This window comes from Zootermopsis nevadensis, unplaced genomic scaffold (genome assembly GCF_977971745.1).
Source record: "Zootermopsis nevadensis isolate Lab colony 2312 unplaced genomic scaffold, Znev_1.0 Znev_ptg000003l, whole genome shotgun sequence".
In the NCBI taxonomy this organism is placed as follows: Eukaryota; Metazoa; Arthropoda; class Insecta; order Blattodea; family Termopsidae; genus Zootermopsis; species Zootermopsis nevadensis.
In genome coordinates this window covers 2,330,824-2,350,162 of record NW_028259135.1, presented here as the reverse complement: position 1 = coordinate 2,350,162, position 19,339 = coordinate 2,330,824, and the positions used below count along the sequence as shown (strand labels likewise).

General features: G+C 36.7%; 2 protein-coding genes across 5 annotated transcripts; one reads left to right on the top strand and one right to left on the bottom strand.

Moving 5' to 3' along the window:
* Positions 1–14: 14 nt before the first annotated feature.
* LOC110834540 (medium-chain acyl-CoA ligase ACSF2, mitochondrial) lies at positions 15–14,104 on the bottom strand. 3 transcript variants are annotated; one of them, XM_087358410.1, is made up of 15 exons: positions 13,926–14,104; positions 13,588–13,727; positions 10,118–10,295; positions 9,469–9,597; positions 8,760–8,986; positions 8,184–8,301; positions 7,381–7,476; positions 7,005–7,153; positions 6,093–6,261; positions 5,565–5,669; positions 5,086–5,234; positions 4,091–4,232; positions 3,019–3,129; positions 2,554–2,677; positions 15–1,589 (listed from the first exon to the last, which is right to left on the bottom strand). In XM_087358410.1, the coding sequence occupies exons 2-15, from the start codon at positions 13,605–13,607 to the stop codon at positions 1,543–1,545; spliced, it is 1,764 nt and encodes a 587-aa protein (XP_087214536.1). In that variant the 5' UTR covers positions 13,608–13,727; positions 13,926–14,104; the 3' UTR covers positions 15–1,542. The 3 variants fall into 3 exon arrangements, with proteins under 3 accessions (XP_087214536.1, XP_087214546.1, XP_087214540.1); XM_087358420.1 differs by lacking the exon at positions 13,588–13,727 and having other exon boundaries at positions 13,926–14,088; XM_087358414.1 differs by lacking the exons at positions 13,588–13,727; positions 13,926–14,104 and adding an exon at positions 11,434–11,681.
* A 385-nt stretch (positions 14,105–14,489) lies between these two features.
* Positions 14,490–18,591, top strand: LOC110840976 (uncharacterized). Of its 2 annotated transcripts, none has more exons than XM_022086287.2 (2): positions 14,490–14,633; positions 15,537–18,591. In XM_022086287.2, exon 2 carries the CDS (start codon positions 15,554–15,556, stop codon positions 17,732–17,734), a length of 2,181 nt encoding a protein of 726 aa, XP_021941979.1. In that variant the 5' UTR covers positions 14,490–14,633; positions 15,537–15,553; the 3' UTR covers positions 17,735–18,591. The 2 variants fall into 2 exon arrangements, with proteins under 2 accessions (XP_021941979.1, XP_021941978.1); XM_022086286.2 differs by having other exon boundaries at positions 14,529–14,701.
* The last annotated feature ends 748 nt before the right edge of the window (positions 18,592–19,339 follow it).

Genomic DNA, 19,339 nt, shown 5'->3' with positions numbered 1-19,339 from the left:
TCATAATTGTAAAATGAAAAACAATACAGATTATATACTTAGTTTTGAGGTATACAGAGTTTACAAATTAGATTAGGTTTAAGATTTGTTAAATGTGTTGAGAATTAGAAGTACAGCTAAACTGGTTATCATCCCATGAATGAATCATTCAATCAATCAATAGCTGGTTAGTCGCAATATGACCCAATTCTCTGCCTTCTCCATCTCGATGGAATATTTGATAAGATAACGTAACCCTGTATCAATTATCCACAATTCACAAAAAATTTAGAATAACAATTTTAACAACAAAATAAGGACACACATCCCTGTGTTAAAACATTGTTTTTTGTCAATAACTTCTCTCAAGGTCAGTAAATAAAAACATGGAGGCCATTTTTTTACCATAGTCGCTGGACTAACAAGAGTTCAACTGTACATGAAACGAAACAGGAATTAACCTTCAAAACAATACTTACCTCAGAGTTTGATGCCAGCATGGGTACTTTTACTTTCTGTGATGTTTTCTGCAGGTCGCAAGACTCTCGTTCTCTCACCACCAAACCAGACTCATGATAAGATAATTTAGTGCACGGCACAAGTTTTTATCTACCTTGAAGTCTGTCAATATTTGTAAAAGTCTTGCTTACAGATAACCTGGAGCTCAAGGTTCAACAGAACAATGAATAACACAGAATGGCTTTACCAAAAGGTTACAAGACCACACGGTATATCGACTGTACTCTTGTAGGTTATTACCAAAGTTCTTTATAATATCAACATCTCATCACTTCACCCTGAAGAGAGAGGTCATATGTTCCTCTAAAATGTGTATAACTATTGTTAGGTTAACAGCCCATCTACAAAACGTTTTATTATAGTCTCAATCCACTGCATGAAGATTTCAGTCTTCATTCTCACCGCTGTGAAAAACCTCAGATCTTACACACAATCGACTACATGTTTCAACCTTAACCGATTATGTTCAGGTGGCTATCGTAAGTGTTCGGAACTAACAGATACGGCCGCTAATCTGTACACATATTTTCAGCAAAAGAAATGGTGCTTAAGAACAGGTTGCTGGGAAGAAATTTTGATTTAAGATAGAACTAACAGGAGAATTGAGACAGTTTCATAAGCGTCATAAATTGTGGTCTTCATAAGATATTATTAGAGTGACCAAATCAAGGACGATGAAGTGGGTGGGCTTAGAGTACACATGTGGGGGTGAGGACTAAGAAATGCATTAATAATTGTACTTGGAAAAACTAAACGAAAGAGATTACTTGGGTGATCGAGCATAGATGATCATATTAAAATATATCTTGAAGAGATGTGGTGTGAGGATATGGACTAGATTCATCTGACTTATGATAAGGCCCAGTTAAAGGCTCTTGTGAACACATTAATTAAAATTCAGGTTCCATGAAAGGGAAATTTCACGGCTAGAAGATTCACCGTCAGCTTCTGGATGGGTAACGATGAATGTCGTGTGGGCAGTTTCTGTAATTCAGAGCCAGGTGGTGAATACATCTGCAGTCGCATCATCCTGAGGAGAGGGCACTACGAGGCAGGTCGAGTAGTTGCAGCTCTGGATACACCCTCAATGCCTATGGAGCACATCAAAATGAAACATAAATCCTACAAGTTTTTACTTCTGTTTGATATGGATGACTGATATGAATTATGGGTTTAGAGTATGCTTAACATTATGAAAAGTCCTTAAAAAGTGGTCTGAACAAAGGAGTAACTCAAATATTTGTGGAGAAAAAACAAATTAAATTATTTAAGGACCTTAGATAGCATGTACAAAACATATCGAAACATGTACTTTCTCATTATGATGACTGTCTGCATCTGATGCTACGATACATCAGATGCCTTATCTAAAGGTACAATTTGGCTGCACACGACAGAGGCAGGCGACAGAGATGGGAGACGGACACATCGCAGCTTGTCGCCACACACTTTTGAGGTGACGACCGAGACATACGTGCACATATTCTGTGAAAAATGAGTACACAAATGCTTCTAAAAAGGTTACTCGAAGAAGAAGATGATGTGTTGCTGTGTTATTTGTTGCGAAAGAAACAAAGAAAACCTACGAGTTCAATATTCAAAACCAGACGTGAAGAAGGATCTTTCTGTCTGTTAATAAAGAATCATTTATCATTTTCTACTACTAATTCTACCAATTGCTCATCTTGGTCACCAGTAAATGTAATTTCTGCCATTATTTTACTCAACAACACACGTGCTGCCTGAGCCCGTCGCGAGACACTACTGGTCCGAGAGCGGTCTCCTGTGCTTTGTCTCTGTCTCGCGCTCGTAATTGTACTTCATACGATTGTACAGAGAGCAGACAGGAAGCGACCAGTCTCGGTCTCGTAACTCTGTCGCCTGCCTCGGTCGCTTGTCTCTGTCGCGTGCAGCCAAATTGTACCTTAATACTGCAAATGAACTTTACTATGTAAACTTACCCATTATCTACGTCCCCAAAGTACCACCCAGACCCTCACCCTGATCTTGTCAACCATTAGCAATTCCCTGGGTTTGCTTCTCAGTGCAACTCACCTGGAACTTGCTGGATCTCTCTTACTAGTGCATCACGAAGAACAGACTTCATAATCTTCCCCATTGATGTCTTTGGGAACTCTGTAACGAACCTGATGTGCCGGGGAATTCGATACTCTGAAATCTGCAGTATCAATACAAGCCAAGTTTATTGAAACATATACAACTTAAGTGGTTTCAATTATAGTTGTTGCATAAAAATTCATCATACAAAAAAAATGGCCTCATGAAATGCAAAGGATTCTATATAATTTTATACTGACCTCATAGATTTCTCATTAATTCAAGAAGTAGCTGACTTACCAAACGGCCAACCACTAGCCAAAAAATATCCCAATAGCCGAACCGATTAACAACAACAATTTAACAACCAGGTCAATTAGCTGACCAGGCAATAAATCTGGAAAGATTAGGAGACAGGTTTAGGATTCCTGCCATTAAGTTAGTATACAATGAATCTGTCACCTTGTCCTTGCAATAGCTGATAATGTCTTCATCAGTAAGGTTGATTCCACTTCTCAGACGAAGATACAAGCAGATATCCTCTCCAACTTTTGTATCTGGTACTCCAAACACCTGCATATGACAACCATATTACCAAAATTAGGTCAGCTGAATTGCAAAGGAGAAAATGAACTCTAAATTCCTGGCAGATGCAGGATATGTGATAATATTTTCATAAGAGTTGTGGTGCTCAGGGATATGATAAATCTTGTGCCACGTAGAAATATAACAACATTATAACCCAGCGTGATAAACCTAAACTATAACTTCGCAAACTGTCCAGGTGGAACTACTGGTGGTTAAACTTCCAAGACTTAAACACTCTATATGACGTATTTAATTTTAGTGACACACAAACTGTTTATCCGCTAAACAAAAAACATCAGCACCACTTTTTAAAACAGTGTACGTAATTAACTGATGACATGTATTTCTAGCAAAAGGCACAGCAACTGTTTTAAATCTTAACTTTGGAAGTGTCTAATGAAGCTAATCTTGTAATTGACAATTAGTGAAATGACCAGAGCAAAAACCATACAGTTTCATAGTTGGACCACCAGTCACAATATATACGGTGTCCTAAAAAAGATGCATACTCATTACAATATGTTGGCTGCTCGTAGCTTCACGATCACCACAGTCACCTGTGCCGCAAAACTAGCAGTGGTCATTTTGAACACCTACGCTGCAACTTGCTAATTCTCCAAGTGCCAATGCTGACATATGCAATGGTTTAGCTCATTAAAATGTCTTTCACTCTTTCATTGAATATGTGTATACATTTTGCTGGGACATCTTGTACATAAAGAGGCTGAGTTAGAGATCCACCTATTATATCACCTTTCTGGAGATGCTAAACCAGTCAAAGAACAGACAAGCATACACTGCCTCAATGTAGGAGGGTTCTGAAGAAACAACACAAAATTTTCTGAGGATTGAAAGTCTCAGTCATTCAACACGAAGTCAGTAACTTCAATGACCAAGCTATCTTTCTCACAGCATCACTGAACAAGTATTTTTATTCCTGTCTTACCACAGCCTCCAGGACATCTGGATGCTTCAAGAAGAATTCCTCCAATTCTATTGGAAAAATGTTATCAGCAACTTTTACAATCATGTCCTTGAATCGGCCCAAGAACCGCCCACATCCATCCTCATCCAGCACAAAGTTGTCCCTGCAGTTCCACCAAATTAAAAGTGTATGAGTAATCATTTAAGCTGATCTATCAAGAAACAGTCTCACAGAATGGCTGCCACACTGGTATTTGTAATGATAAGAAATTACAAAATACGAGCGTAAGAGTCAGATGGCTTTCATCGGCATTGCGTGCATATAAGAAGTCTTTAACACCTGCCAGTTGTTTAAAAAAAATCTTATGGAAACAAATGTGATGGTAACATAACATTATGTAAGATTTGAGGTTTTCACAGCGGTGAGTATGAAGGTTTCTGCCTTCTGAGTTGTTGCACTGTGTAGTCTGGTCGATGTTTACCAACGTTTCTGAGGTCATACTGCCTCCGTCATCAGGGCGATAAATATCAACCCAGAAGACAGAAATCTTCAAAATAACATTCCTTTCCTTTATAAGAGAAGTAAACTGGGCTGAACTGTGTAAGAGTTTTCTTAACCGGCAGGCAGTACAGTACAAATACTTCACTTTAGGGACTTACTTCTAAGGGAGTATGGAGATTGCTTTAGTAATAACTGCAGATTGAATTTGGGGAGTTTATGTGTGGTCATATTAGTAAATATAAAATAATTGATGCTTACTATGCCCTTTGTATAAAATAAATTGCAAGCCAAAATTATATATAGTCAAACAAGAGATAATGGCTTGATTAGTGGTGCACAGTAAAACTCTCACATCATATACACTAATACAGTAAATTCATGGTAATGTTTCCCAGCAGATTTATAATCATGTTGCCACTACGATCTCTTCTGCTATCATTCCCATCTCACAGCCACAAGGAAACAAGAAACTTTACTATTTATGTTATATATGCAACAGCTGATATAATTCTTACCCGGTTTTGGTCCATCCATCTGGTCCAATCAACTCGGATGTCTTTTCTTTGTCACCCCAGTAACCCTGCATGACTGAATAACCTCTAACCCAGAGTTCTCCTCCTGAACCCACTGGAACCACCCGCCCATTCTCATCCACAACTTTTGCCTGTAAATTAATAAATTACTTTATGAAGATGGATGTCTGGTCAGTTGTTCCGTCATTTACTGATGTGCCTGACTGATTAAACAATACATACATATATATTCAAATCTTTCTCTACGTTACTTCTATAAGGTTTGTGCAAAACATTTTCCATTTGACATTCTTTTAAAGCTACAGTGTAAAGGCATGTTTATGTGACAACAGCAATGGCCATTTGGGTTCTAGAAAAACAGAAAATTTAACGTATAGCTGAATAACTGTCAGTGATCAATAATAAACTGTATAAAGGAGTTAGTAATCCAAAAATGAACATAAGTATCAGTAAATTCTGACCTCCATATGATCGCAGATACTTCCTACAGTTGAAGTCATCTTGTCCACGCTGTCACCCGGCTTCCCCATGAAGACGACAGATATTTCCGTCATCCCATACAGTGGCTGTGAACATAATCATGACTAGCACACTAACCGACTGACTACATACTAGCAGAATCCAAAGGTGCAACACTCTTAATATCAAAGCCCAACACCGGAACAGTTCAGCACAGGCCACTTCTTAAAAACCTTGTTTTAATATTTTCCTCCAACACACTCATTCTTCCAAGTGACCAACGCCTAATAGTTTCACTACCAACATTCTGCATAATTTTCATATGTTCCCATCCCAACATATCTGCCTTGCTTAGACTACGCTAACAATACTAGGTAAGTTGTATAAATTCCTAAATTCTTCATTATGGAAAATCCTCCATAATGCTGTCCTTAATTTAGCATATGTGACTTCCTAAAACTAAAACTCCTGAATTTATTTAATTTTGAATCATTTTAAAACACTCTAAACAATAAATCCCCTTCACTCACACAGACTCGCTTGATGTTAAGTGTGTCCAACATGCCCTGGACTATCTCCTTGGTGCACAAGGAACCCCCAACTGAGCCCACCCTGAGTGTCGTCAAGGTGATGTCAAGTTTCTTGGCATTGCCTATCAGGTCTACATACAAGGATGGAGAACCAATAATGTTGGTACACCTGCAAAAATAATAGCAATGCAGCTGTTTTCTATCATTTAAACTAAAGAGCAGCCTTTTCTTATTCACGGATAGCTTATGGCCGTGAAAATTACTGAACGCCACAGCTAATAAAGAACTGAAGCAAAGAAAATAATAATGTTTTCAAAAAGTGCTTGGTTTAAGGGTAAGATATTATTAACAATGAATTATGCACATATTTCTTATAATACATTTGCAACGATACATCAAAAGTTGTAGGCTGGATACTTCAGGGTTTTATCTTGTGCTGGCCTTGATGTTTATTTCTGATACGAGTCTACTACTGAGAGCCTAACCATCTACAGATATAATGAAACTAGAATAACAAAAGAAAACAAATTTCACAGTAGACCATTAAAAAACAATTCAGAAGTTTTGGAGATGAAAAATGCTAACAGACAGACTCACATTATTTTCCTTCAGTAAAGAAAGTTTGGATAATGTCATGAAACAAGCCAAAACTATTTCCTTCCACATCTTCTGCAAATTCATCATTTAAAATAATACAAGCATTTAATACTATGCAGTTGAGATAAGTATAATTCAGCTCAAAAACAATCAATCAATAACTGATAAATTATTGAATAATAATACTGCAGACAGAATTTTATATTACAGAAATATATTAAGATAATCCACGCATTTATGGCTTCACAGATGTCTATAAAACATACTGACTAGTTGTATGTCTGTGAATTAAGTAATAACAACAAATACAATTACCGTTCTTCCTTAATAGCGGCCAGTGTTTTTATGGGATCAAAAGTAGGTGCCGGAAGTACTACAGTGCTGCCATAGCAGAGGCCACAAATAATACCACCAAGACTTCCAGTCACATGACAGAATTGTGGACAAATTACATGCCTAGTTGCCTGCGACAAAGGACAAAAGTAGAAATATGAATTATTTTAGTTGTTATTGTAAATTATATGTCTTAGGGGTTTAGAGATATTTTCTGATAAAGATGGATTTCTGATTAACAAAAGTTTTACTGTATCAGTTGTTTGCAATTCCTTTCCTTTATCTGTCATGCACTGTCAATGAACGTTGCTCGCATACTGTCATTAACATAGATACTATACATATATATCTATACAACCTCTGCATTAAGTTCCAAGTATTTCCCTGAGATGATGGCACTGTTGACCAGATTATGGTGGGTTGCCAAAGTTGCTTTTGGAAAGCCTGTTGTCCCCTGAATTGAAATAAGAGAGGAAAACTGAAGCATTTGCATGATACATAAATACATGATGTATCAACATGAAAGGTGAATATAATAGTCAAGTACTCTTAAGGTGGCGACTGACTTGTAACATTTACTCGTAATGTAACATTCGCGGCGAGCATGTTACATTACACCACAACTGGTGAGGCGCATCGAATGCTCGTTTTGAACGCTCGGCTCGACTGTGCTCGTGTGTGCTCCATTCATTTCATTCAATATGTCGGACGTGGAGGTTGTGTTATCTTTGTTTCATTTAATACGCTACTCTTATCTAAAGAACTCGTGAATGCTCGTTACGACACCGCTCGACTGACTGACTGACTTGTAATGTAACACTCAAAGGGATTCGCGAAAAAACCGACAACACGATGGAGCGAGCGTGAGCGGCTCACATCGAGCGGCTCTGTTCGCTGTCTTCACTTGTGTAATGCTCGATTTGTAACACGTTACATTACAGGCAAATGTTACTAGTCAATCGCCACCTTTATGACTACAGCAGTGCAACGTAGAGTAGCACAGTGGTCCAAAGCACTAGTTACTTATACACTTTCTAAGAAGTCTTTGAATCTAAGGATAATGTACTGCGGTATTAGAGCATTATGGCTGTTTTATATTGCATTATACTATATTATTAACTTATTTGTGAATTAATGATGGCTGATTCACAAAGTTCTTACAGAAGAATACTGGATGGTACAGCCATCATCAGGCTGTATAAGAGTCTGTAGTGCTGCAATTTTCTTCAGAGATTCAGGACTTGCTGATGATATAACATCATCAAATCTGTGAGCTCCTCTGTAACGAACATATCATTGAACACAAATTCAGTACAGACAAGTAAAGATACATATTGTTATTGTATTAAATATGCATATATTTATTTTGGATATGAATGTACCTTCTGAAATGCCATTCTTGATATACCATATGACAAAATGTGTGACACCAAGAAATCTGTGGCCACTGATGTGTATTAGAACTTTAATGAAGGACAGAAAGGGAAATTATTTTGTAAAAAAAAAAATATTTATATATACGGAGTGTCCCAGGAGGAAAGATCAATATTCTGGGAGGTCATAATATCAGTCATTCTAAGCAAAAAAGTATACATGTACACGTGTCCTATTCCGAAAGGTTTCCGAGATAGAGCCACTTCACTGTATATAAAGTACATCAATATTATTATGTTATTTTCACCCACACTGCAACATTAAAACTTAAACTAGGAGGCCCACACTTGCTACTCTACTTACCGGTACTGCTGAGAGCTCATGATGATCACAGACTTCAGTGATGGAACTTTAGCACTTTCCAGGCAGACTCCAGATTCTGGGCAGCTGACCAGTTCAGGTACCACAGTCTGCAGTATCTTGTAGCAGCTGTTGGTCTTATAGAACTCTGAACAGATAAGAATTTTGACGCCCACTTTGTTGAGACTGTGCGGCAGTTCAAGTGTCTGGTAGGCAGGGTCAATCTGAACCTGTGAGGTATTATGCAGACATTTGTCGATAACTGAGTGACTGAATCAGTCACTAACAAACCAATCAGCTTACACACTAATTGAGCCACCAAAGCTACCCCAAATCACAAGATATGCATTATGAACATTTACGAAACAACCGGATAAGCTGACAGCCTTTCTACCTAATTAAAATGGTGGCAGAATAACTACCAGATTACAAACTTACAAACCAAAACCAGCCAACTGACTCTCCGATACTGGTACCCACAGATTCAACACAATTAATACCAAAGCTACCCATTAGGCATAATCCCAAGCTAATTACATCAAGTTTTCATTCACACAACTTATTTACCTAGCACAAACTTTTAATAGTATCCTGAATTTCTTCACCAGATGAATAAAAACATCAAGGGTTACACTGAATAATGAAGTCATTTGCTGGTTTGGACATGCATTAAAGCTGTTGCTGCCCTAATGCTATTCTTACACCTACTCACAGCTATGAATCCACCCCTTGCTGCTGCCAGTCTGGAAATGTACCACTGGCTAGAGTTGGTGCCCCAGATTCCCAGTCGATCACCAGGGTTGAGTCCCAGCTGCAGCAGCCCTGCAGCAAGGCGGTCTGCCTGAGAACATTACAGAACGATTTATCTTCAATGCAAAATTATGTAAGATTTATATCATATCAAGTATTGAGAAATGTCCTGCAGAAGTAAATATTTAACATTAACTGCATTCAACAAAACTGCTTACATGTCTTCAGATATAAAACCATCTGGGTAGCATTTATTACTTTTACAGCCATACAAAATCACCAGATAGAAGTTAAGAGAGTCAAATCATTATTTCCATGAAGTTAATGACTCACTCACTCAATGTGTCACACTGACTCCAATGATGGACACTGAATAAGTCTCCAAAACATTGCTTTTGAATTCAGCACTGACATGGGTGATTGAGAAGATTTTATAGCAGAAATTATTTTTGTTTATGTGCTGTGTGACATCTGCAGTGTGGTCATTTTTACATAATTCTGCATGCAATAAATGAACAACAAAACCAATAAGATACGAAAAGAATGCACAAAACACATTTGAAAAATATTTGTGCTAAGACCCTTCCCTACTTATTTCTGATGAAGCGTACCTTGTTGTGTGCTTCACTGAAGGTAATGCGGTGACCCTGAAAGACAGACACTAGTGCCTCTCTGACACCCCAGCGCTTTGCTGCAATCTCAACCAGCTGTCCGACTGTCAGGTAGGACAAAGGTTCCGTCCCCAATTTGTGCCAGTAGCTAGGTTTATATCCAATGTATGATGTGTCCCTGTATACATGAAATTCTGACATCATGGCAACTTACATGCAATTTTCCTCATGTTGGCACATAATGAGGAGATAATCTAGAAGCTTGTTGGTTCCAAATGCAAATCACTCATTAAATTTTCATGAAATTTTGTATGATATCACAACAGAAGTTGTGGGGTGATATTATTTTGGCTTGTGTTATGCAGAATTTTGGTGATAATGCATGCCACTGGTTTTTCTGAAATTTGTTGAATTCCGATAGAATCACCTGATGATATAAGATGAACCACTCATTTTAACATTCAGTAATTATGAATTTTACTCATAGAATGTAATTACAGGTTTCATATAAATTTCAGAGTAAACAGTGATTATTTCCTTAAACCATATTAACCAAATGCTCTTTGTAATTGAGATGTACTGTACTTTTCCTTGAGACAGAAACTGAATTTTTAAGTTCTTAGATGGATTTCAAATTTCAAAGGACTAACGGTCACGCACATTCATTAGTTATTATTGACTGTTTAAAATACAAAGACAAATATTGTTGGAACACTGAAATTTCAGGGGAACAGGCTGTCTTCATCTTCCTGAAGACTGCATGTCATAACAACTCAGAAGTCTACATAGTTTGAATTCTCACTGCCATAAAAAAAGTTAAAATCCCTTATACTGCCACAATTCGAAAAGCAACATTTTCGGCTACTTGAGAAATAAGTTGCAACTAGCAAGTAAAATGCCATCGGTAACAGCCTTCAAATTCACTTCTTGGGCACTTGAGTTTTTCTAGACTGTAAATCATGCTTTCATTTTTTAACTAGCCTGGATTAACATCCTTTTAAGGAGTAAAGTCTACCCTTCTCTTGACGTGTGATGATTTTTTTGTAAAAGGCAAATATAAATTTATAAAAATAAACAACTATAAATGTCCACAGCAAGTTATAATCTGCCAGAAATATCCAAACACCTTTTTAAAGGACTAACAAAACTATCCATGACCTACAAATGGAAAAATTCTCCTTTACATCATTATCGCCATGTACAAATAGCAAATAAGAAGAATGAAGTATTCCAAAATCTTCATAACAATTAAGAAAATGGTGATTTTTAGACAGTTTATGTAAAATACTGATACAAATCTCAAATATATTTCCTACTTTAATATGATTTCAGCCATCCTAACAGACTTAGACCATTCAAATAATAGAGTGGTAGATTCAAATCTTGCTCCGTCATCCTTCGAATGCAGAAGCTTTGCAATAGGACAAATCTCATGTTCAAAGAATACCCAATAAAGTTAAAAAGAAACACATGTACAAGTAATTAAAACAGCACAAGAGCATAAATAAAATTAAGTTACATGAATCAAATTACATTTTGTCCTCTGAACTACATTTGCGCATATAACACATAAGGTTATCAAACATGATAAAGAACTGACTATCTTTATTGCTTATTTACATGTTCTTCTTACTAATCATCATAATAATATATAGTTTTTAGTGCTGTTTTGTTGTTGCTGTTATTATTATTAGATTTAAAAGTAAAGGCCAATATTGCCCAAATCAAAGACGGAGACAAAATTAACATGAAACTACAAATTTATTGCAGAAATCTTTGCAGATTATTTTTCTTATATTTTAACCCTCCCTCATATGTTAATACATGCATATGATGCATAATGCATGAATATGCAGCATTGATTAAAACAGTTCCAAGTGCATAAGTATTTTGGTAAAAATAAAACCTCTAGCAAAAGATTAAATTGGAGAACAACATGAACAAAATAAATATCATTTAGCTAGGGCTTGCTGCTCGCAAACAATCGTCAAGATGGGCATAAGGGCGGTATCGCACTAGGATGCCATGGCAGCGACACCAACAGCGATGCCATGGCGTCCAGCTGCCAGCTTTCGACGCCAGTCGAGCGAACAGATGAGATCACGAAATGAAGGGCTATTAGCAAGGAGAAATGTCCACTTTTATCACTTTTGAGAAAATTAGATTTACCTTTATCAAAACTACATACCTGGAGTGAATTTCAATTCCGTAACAAAGAAATAAGTAAAAAAAATTCTCCATACACACACTTTGCACGTCCATACCAATATTGAATTTGAAATATTTCAGTTCTTGCAAATCACATGTAATATTACATGAACAAACTTTATTTAATAAAACATTATAAAAGCAGGTTTCTTCTTAATTCACATTATTTGTGATATATAGATAGATACATAGATTGCTAAACAAAAAAACTTATAAATCAAGTTGTCATAGAAACACTTCTTAGCTAATTCTTTCTTTTCTACTGTAAATAAATCTCCTCCTCCAAATATTTCCACAAGTTCTACCCAGTTTCATTTTTTCAAGTCCCGGTTTGCGTATTCAATAGCAGATGAATCCCATAGTGATGGTCGGGACTGAATTTCAATTATCAATCTTTCGGTGTCGAAATTATCCACGTTTGGAAGAAACAGAAATACACACAAGCACATTCACGCACGGACGTCAATGGACTGGCCAGACTGTCATGTGATGTTGATTTGGCCTTGGCAGCGATGCCAGTAGCATTTGAACTTGGCATCTTGGTTGGCAGCGATTGCAAGTTGGAAGCGCTGCCAGACGGATGCCAGGTGCGTTATATGACTACTAAATTAATAAATTAAGTTTGGCCGAGATGCTGGCAGCTGCGCCATGGCATCCTAGTGCGATACCGCCCTAAAAGTGCCCATTCACGAGGCAATCTCCTTGTCAGGAAATGTGCCGACGACTTCAGTACACAACATATCAACCATTTGTATACAATACCAAATATTGTTGGCGGTATATTACAAAAACGCGAGAAAAAACAACACATTACGCCGAAATTTTAGAAAAGGTATCAAGGCGGTTTGTCTGCATTAATATTCTCCTTAGCACTTCCTTTCAGCACCCTACAACTGCGTAATTTCTTTTTCGCGAGAGACCATGTTTCACATCTCCATAAATTAGCACGTAAAATTATTTCCATCGTTATGTTATTTTATACGACACGGAAGATGAAAGATTCTGAACTGAACGACAGCAACGTCAACAAAGAAAAAAATCGGCCACCGCATTTCTTCGATTTTTTAAGACGCACTTAATTTTTCCACATTTTAGCATTTCTGAAACCGGAGTGGGTCTTACAATCGATGGCGTCTTAAAATCGAGGAAATGCTGTAATATTGGCCTTGAGATCAAAGTGTCTGTACTGCGTTGAAATCCAGCTGCTCGCCCAAGATCTTAGTCGCCGTAAAAACTTCAAAACTTGACATCAAATCACTTACTTGTTAGCCATCCTGTTCATCTCACTTTCAGTGTTATCGACAAACTGCTGTGTTCACAACACCCAACATCAAAGCTCGCAATGTTCTTTCATTCCTTTAATTTTATATTATTTTCTTCTGTCCCTCGCTGCCCTTCTTTTCTGATAACAATTTAGAACGTTATATTAACCCAGTGACACTTTTCACATAAACAAACAAATCATGAAGCCTACTAGTGGTGTTAATCGTCACCGAAACTGCTATCTTTTAAAGGTCAAGGCATATAACACGATGGAAAAAAAAACTGACTTAAATTAGGATATCAGGCAATAGCTTTTGAACTTACCAACTTTACTTACTTTATATCGAAATGCATCGCTTTTCTATACAACTCATATTTTTACATAGCATCAAATATACACCTCGTTAAAATCTACTACTTTAATATGAAACAGTTTTTAATACTGACAATATGTATCGAAATAAATGAAGAGATAATTTTTTATTTGGTTCGGCTTCACGTCCGTACTGAGATTAGCTCTCCAACAGCAGATATGGGTAAGCAAATGAACACCAAGGTCGGTTGAGTGGACCAACTAGATTCAAGGACTATGATACAGTTCCACTTTATGCTGCCTAATACACAACGAATGTCTACGTTAAGTCTACATCACACACTTCGTGAGGATATAATGTTCATGACTGAGGAGGGAAATTGGACACTGAAATCAACCTATTCGCATGTAACGTGCCCAGAAATCTCATGAAAAACTTTATCTCTATAAGGCACGTGAAACACGACTCCTCACACCTTTACGTAAAACTGGAGAATTCACTTTGTATGTTTATTTATATCCATATTTCTCCCTTCCTTCTTCCATTCCAAATCCTTTGTTTTCTTTTCCCTATCTCCACAGTCATTCATATGAATTTATCTGCACCGGCAGCATGTTTTGGCTCTACTTCCGGTTCCGGCCATTTCCTTTGTAGCTGCAGAGGCAGATATGCATCTGCATACCAGTTCCTTTCTTCAACATAGTGGGCTGTCTGCGTGACCTGCCTAACAGGTCAGTAAAGTGGGATCGTTGACACAAAACACAGTTATAAATGAGCTTTTTGCTGACATTTCTACGTGGTATTTATTTTTTATTATTGTTGTTGTCATTATTATTGTTGTTGCTGTTGTTATTATTATTATTATTTAAAGCAGATACAAATCAGTTTCTTCATTTAGCCAATTTATACAGAACTCGTTGTGGCTGAAATGGGCAAATATTTCGTTAAAACGGTGCAACATACAAGTTTCACTAACACTTTAAATAAAACACATCAGGAATGGAACAAGTTACATGAATTGGTTCCTAATTAGGAAATAGCATAAAATAAAAAATTCTGCACACTTGTGTAAGAAGTTAGTGATAAAACTTCCCAAGCAGAGGAGCACACTTCAAGAATATACATAATTTCAAACTTATTATTTGTTACTGTTGCGTCCAGATGCATAAAATTTCAAAATGATTTATCACACATAGTATACCTTGCAGATTCTGATTTAACACATTTGGTTAAATGTAATATAAGTTCATCACTTACAGCGAACAACAGAGTGCAACTGACACACAAAGAAGTTCCTCACAATCGTATGCAGACTTCGTTCTGACCACTTCGTTAAAATAACAGCAGGAGGCTTTTGTGTCCTGTTTCAGGAATCCAAACCCAAACTCAGCTTCATAACTGCCGGCATTTTATTATCTTCCTTTTGAAGTGATCTTGGTTACAACTGAGAGTGATATCATGACATGATCATTTTTCCTGCCTCCTTTGTAATCATGGCGACAAGAGCTTCAGATACCGTTAGATTATTGCAGGAGCTCCTTCATTTTATATTTGTCAGTCACTGGGTTTGACTTCGCTATTTTTCATAATAGGCCTATAAGTGGAACTTTAGGTTTAACCTATTTTTGTTACAGCATCCAGTTTAGTCAGGATGATACCAGACGCTCAGAAGCAATTCCTGGTGACTACATCTTTGGTGTTTGCTGCTGTCAGTATTGCATCTTCATGTCCAACAGTTTGCCGGTGTGGCACTGGCATTTATGACATCACCAGTTATCATATTCTGCCTGGTGCGGACTGCTCCAACGCTTCTCTGGACTCAATTCCAGCAGGACTAGAATCTACTACAAACAGCCTCAATCTCACAAAAAACGCCATTACTGTCTTACATAACAATGCTTTCAATATACTTGGAATTACTAACCTGAAACTTCTGCTGTTGGATAATAATAATATGAGTGTCATTGAGAAAGATGCATTCCAAGGGTTGGCAATACTCCATTCAGTTTCAATGAAAAACAATGAATTAAGTTCTATTCATCCTGATGTTTTCACTTACACCCCTTTGCTAGGTACAGTGTATTTGAATCAGAATCTTATTAACAATTTGCATCCAGATACCTTCAAGAAAAACACACTGCTAAGAAACTTATACCTTACCAGGAACAGAATAACATCCATAGACCCCTTTACATTCAGAAATAATCCAAACTTATGGATACTGGAGCTCAGTTTCAACAAAATTAATTACTTCCCGCCTGAACTTATTAACGGCAGCGATGTAAGACACTTCGATATTAGTAAAAACAATATTGCCAGTTTGCATCCAGATACTTTCAGTAAAAACTCTGAATTGCTACACCTTGACATAAGCAGTAACAAAATCTCCAATCTCCACCCTGATATATTCAAGGAAAACAAAGAGCTAATCCACATTGACATAAGTAATAACAACATCAGTGGAACTGATCGTAAAACTTTCAGAAACAACAAAAATGTTCAATATTTGAATCTGAATGGCAATAAAATTGCTACATTTCATTTTGATACTCTTAAGAATGCAACAAAACTCAGATTTCTAGATTTGGGATCAAATGATATTGGTTATTTTCATTCTAGTACATTTGCTTACAATACTGAGTTAAGATTCTTAGATATAAGTCACAACAGGTTAATCTCTCTGACCCATACAATATTCCAAAATAATTCAAACCTTGAATACGTTGCAATTAAAGGTAACTCTATCACATCCATTGATTCCGAATTGTTCAGAAATGCTACGAATCTCAGATACTTAGATGCTAGCATCAACAGACTATCATATCTACTTAGGAATACATTTCTGACAAACTCTGAACTTAGAGAACTGAATATTAGTAACAATGTCATAACATCCTTCCATCCTGATACACTGCGACTGGTTTCAAAACTTCAAACATTTGATCTCAGCTGGAATGGAATTAAGTACATTCAACCTCAAACATTTTTAAACAATGTTCATCTGAAATTTCTGGATGTGAGTCGGAATCAAATAAGTGACATTGATCCGCATTTATTCTTGCAAAATCCAAGTATAACTCAGTTCTGTGTAAAACACAACAAACTAAATTTTGTTAATGATGAACCTATTCTGATTGCACCCAACTTAAAATATTTGGACTTAGGTTACTGTAACATAAGTTACTTACCAATCAAAGCATTCCAGAACTTAACAAATCTTAAGAAACTGTATCTTAGCAACAACTGTCTGGTAAAACTTGATGGCCTAAGATATGAACAATCACTAAACACGCCCGTAACCCAGAAGATATTCTCAGGCCCCATACAACTAGAAGAACTGGACTTGTCAAACAACCAGTTCGGATCTCTTGACACAAATTTGTTCGATAATCTTCAGAACTTGAGACGACTCGACATATCAGGCAACCCACTCGAATGTAACTGTAACTTGCAAAATCTCAGATCATGGTCCCTCAAGCAGCATCTGGAGACAGGCAATGTTTTGTGCAATGATAACGCAAAGTCTTCATGGGATAGAGTGGACTCTTTGGAGTGCACCTCTACCACCACCACAACAACCACCACCTCCTCAACTTCAATCCCACAAGCAAGACAGATGTCAACAAAGGCAGTGAAACAATGGATCCAACGATCGCCTCCAACAATAAAGTATGTGACAGCTGTGATTTGTACAGTATTAGTGGTGGCAGTAATTGTGCCAGTTTCCATATTTCTTTGGAGGTGCTACAAGTTAAAAAGAGTATCAGGTCAGTCAGAACCAGCATCTCAAGACAATGCTTGTTTGATACAGGATGATGACAACTTTATCTGAACTAGTCCCAGATGAGTTTCAGAATCTCTGGTGAATTGTTCTTTGACAGAACTGAATATAATATCTATGCTAGTGTCATAATCAAAGTTTCAATGCAATGTAATTATATATAAACACAGCCTAATATGTACCCAAATTTATATCACATCTTAGGATAACATTTCCAAATACTTTACTCATTTTTGTTGTGTGTGATATTTTACTGTTGTAGACTGTGATTTTTAAGTCTCAGTTGCGAGCGTCATCACTCTGTTGTAATACTTCTCAAAAACTAGCTGCTTTTACAAGATCATTATAATAAGTGGAGATCTGCTGAACCATCTGAGAAGCCCTGTGCATGAAATATAAAAATCTGAAATATATGAAATTGTAATTTTACCTGTAATCTAGAAATGTAAAATGGGTCTCTGTCTTTCAAGGGAAAATATTAATTACAGGTATTTGAGTACAAAGTTCTGAGGATAACAAGTGAACCTAATATGCATGATGTAGCACAAGAAAGGAGAAAGTTATATAAATAAGGTCTTCACATTTTTTCCTAGTATCGTTAGGGCAATTAAATCAAGAATATTTAATTTCAAGAGAAGAACACACGCAGAAGACATGTTGTAATTGCGAAGATGATAATGAAATGGGTGTTAAATAAATGGGATGTGAAATTCTGAAGTGGTGTAGCACTTCTCATATTACTTCTCAGGTCTACATTATGGTGCCCTCGATATCAATAAAACATTAATTCCACGTACTTTTCTCCAGCCTTCCATCATTTCATCCATCTTAGGTCCTAATATTCTCCTAAGCACCCCTAATCTCTCAAAATATATGTTAATAAAATGTTTCAGGTGTTCATGTGTGAATTTACCTTGTCTGTATATTCATTAAAATTAGACGGTTCAATTTACAAACCAAACATTTTTCCTATTACTGAAGTTAAGTTCCTGATGAAGCAGTGGAATATTTGACTAGCAGAATACTGACTGTGGCTTCATACATAAATAAAACCACATCTAAAGGTAAAGTTTCATAGGCTCAACATCTCAATTTTAAATCCTGTAACAACAAATAACAGTATTTTCTAAAACAGGAATGAAAACATATATCCTTGGGGTGGCATTAACAGGAGCTATAGATCTCGACTGGAAAATATGTCACGTCATGTCTGTACAATGTGGTAATTATGAAAACCAAAAAGAGGACCACTCAGCAAAATACAATCATTTTTGCATAGACAGTGAGCTATGATGCATTGCGTCACTGAAGACCAAAAACAATCTTACTGACCACACATTGCACATGGGCTTCGAATAATTCCCAGAATATACGATGTTTATTTCCCCACACAGAATTAAACATTTAATCTTGGTAATGGAGTTGCATCGCGTTTTTTCAAGGTGGAAAACGAGTTTTAAAACATTATTTAAATTAGCTCCTACTTCAGTAGGTTAAAGTACCTCCGTTGTTGATGGGTTCATTGTAACAGTTATTTTTAAAACATCCAGCCCTATCTGAATATTTAATATTAGTAATATAAGTAACTAAAAATAAATAAATTATTAAAGAATGTTACAGTGTGGTAATGTATAAACATTTGCCACAATATATTAC

What these genes read in the sequence shown, in the direction of transcription:
- LOC110834540 (XM_087358410.1), bottom strand. Translation starts at nt 13,607, where the DNA reads ATGAACAGGATGGCTAACAA. An exon ending in TTAACATCAAGCGAGTCTGT is followed by an intron (nt 5,670 to 6,092) that starts GTGAGTGAAGGG and finishes TTATGTTCACAG; the next exon opens with CCACTGTATGGGATGACGGA. An exon ending in AGAGATCCAGCAAGTTCCAG is followed by an intron (nt 1,590 to 2,553) that starts GTGAGTTGCACT and finishes TGTGCTCCATAG; the next exon opens with GCATTGAGGGTGTATCCAGA.
- LOC110840976 (XM_022086286.2), top strand. Translation starts at nt 14,674, where the DNA reads ATGAGCTTTTTGCTGACATTTCTACGTG. An exon ending in TTTGCTGACATTTCTACGTG is followed by an intron (nt 14,702 to 15,536) that starts GTATTTATTTTT and finishes TTTTTGTTACAG; the next exon opens with CATCCAGTTTAGTCAGGATG.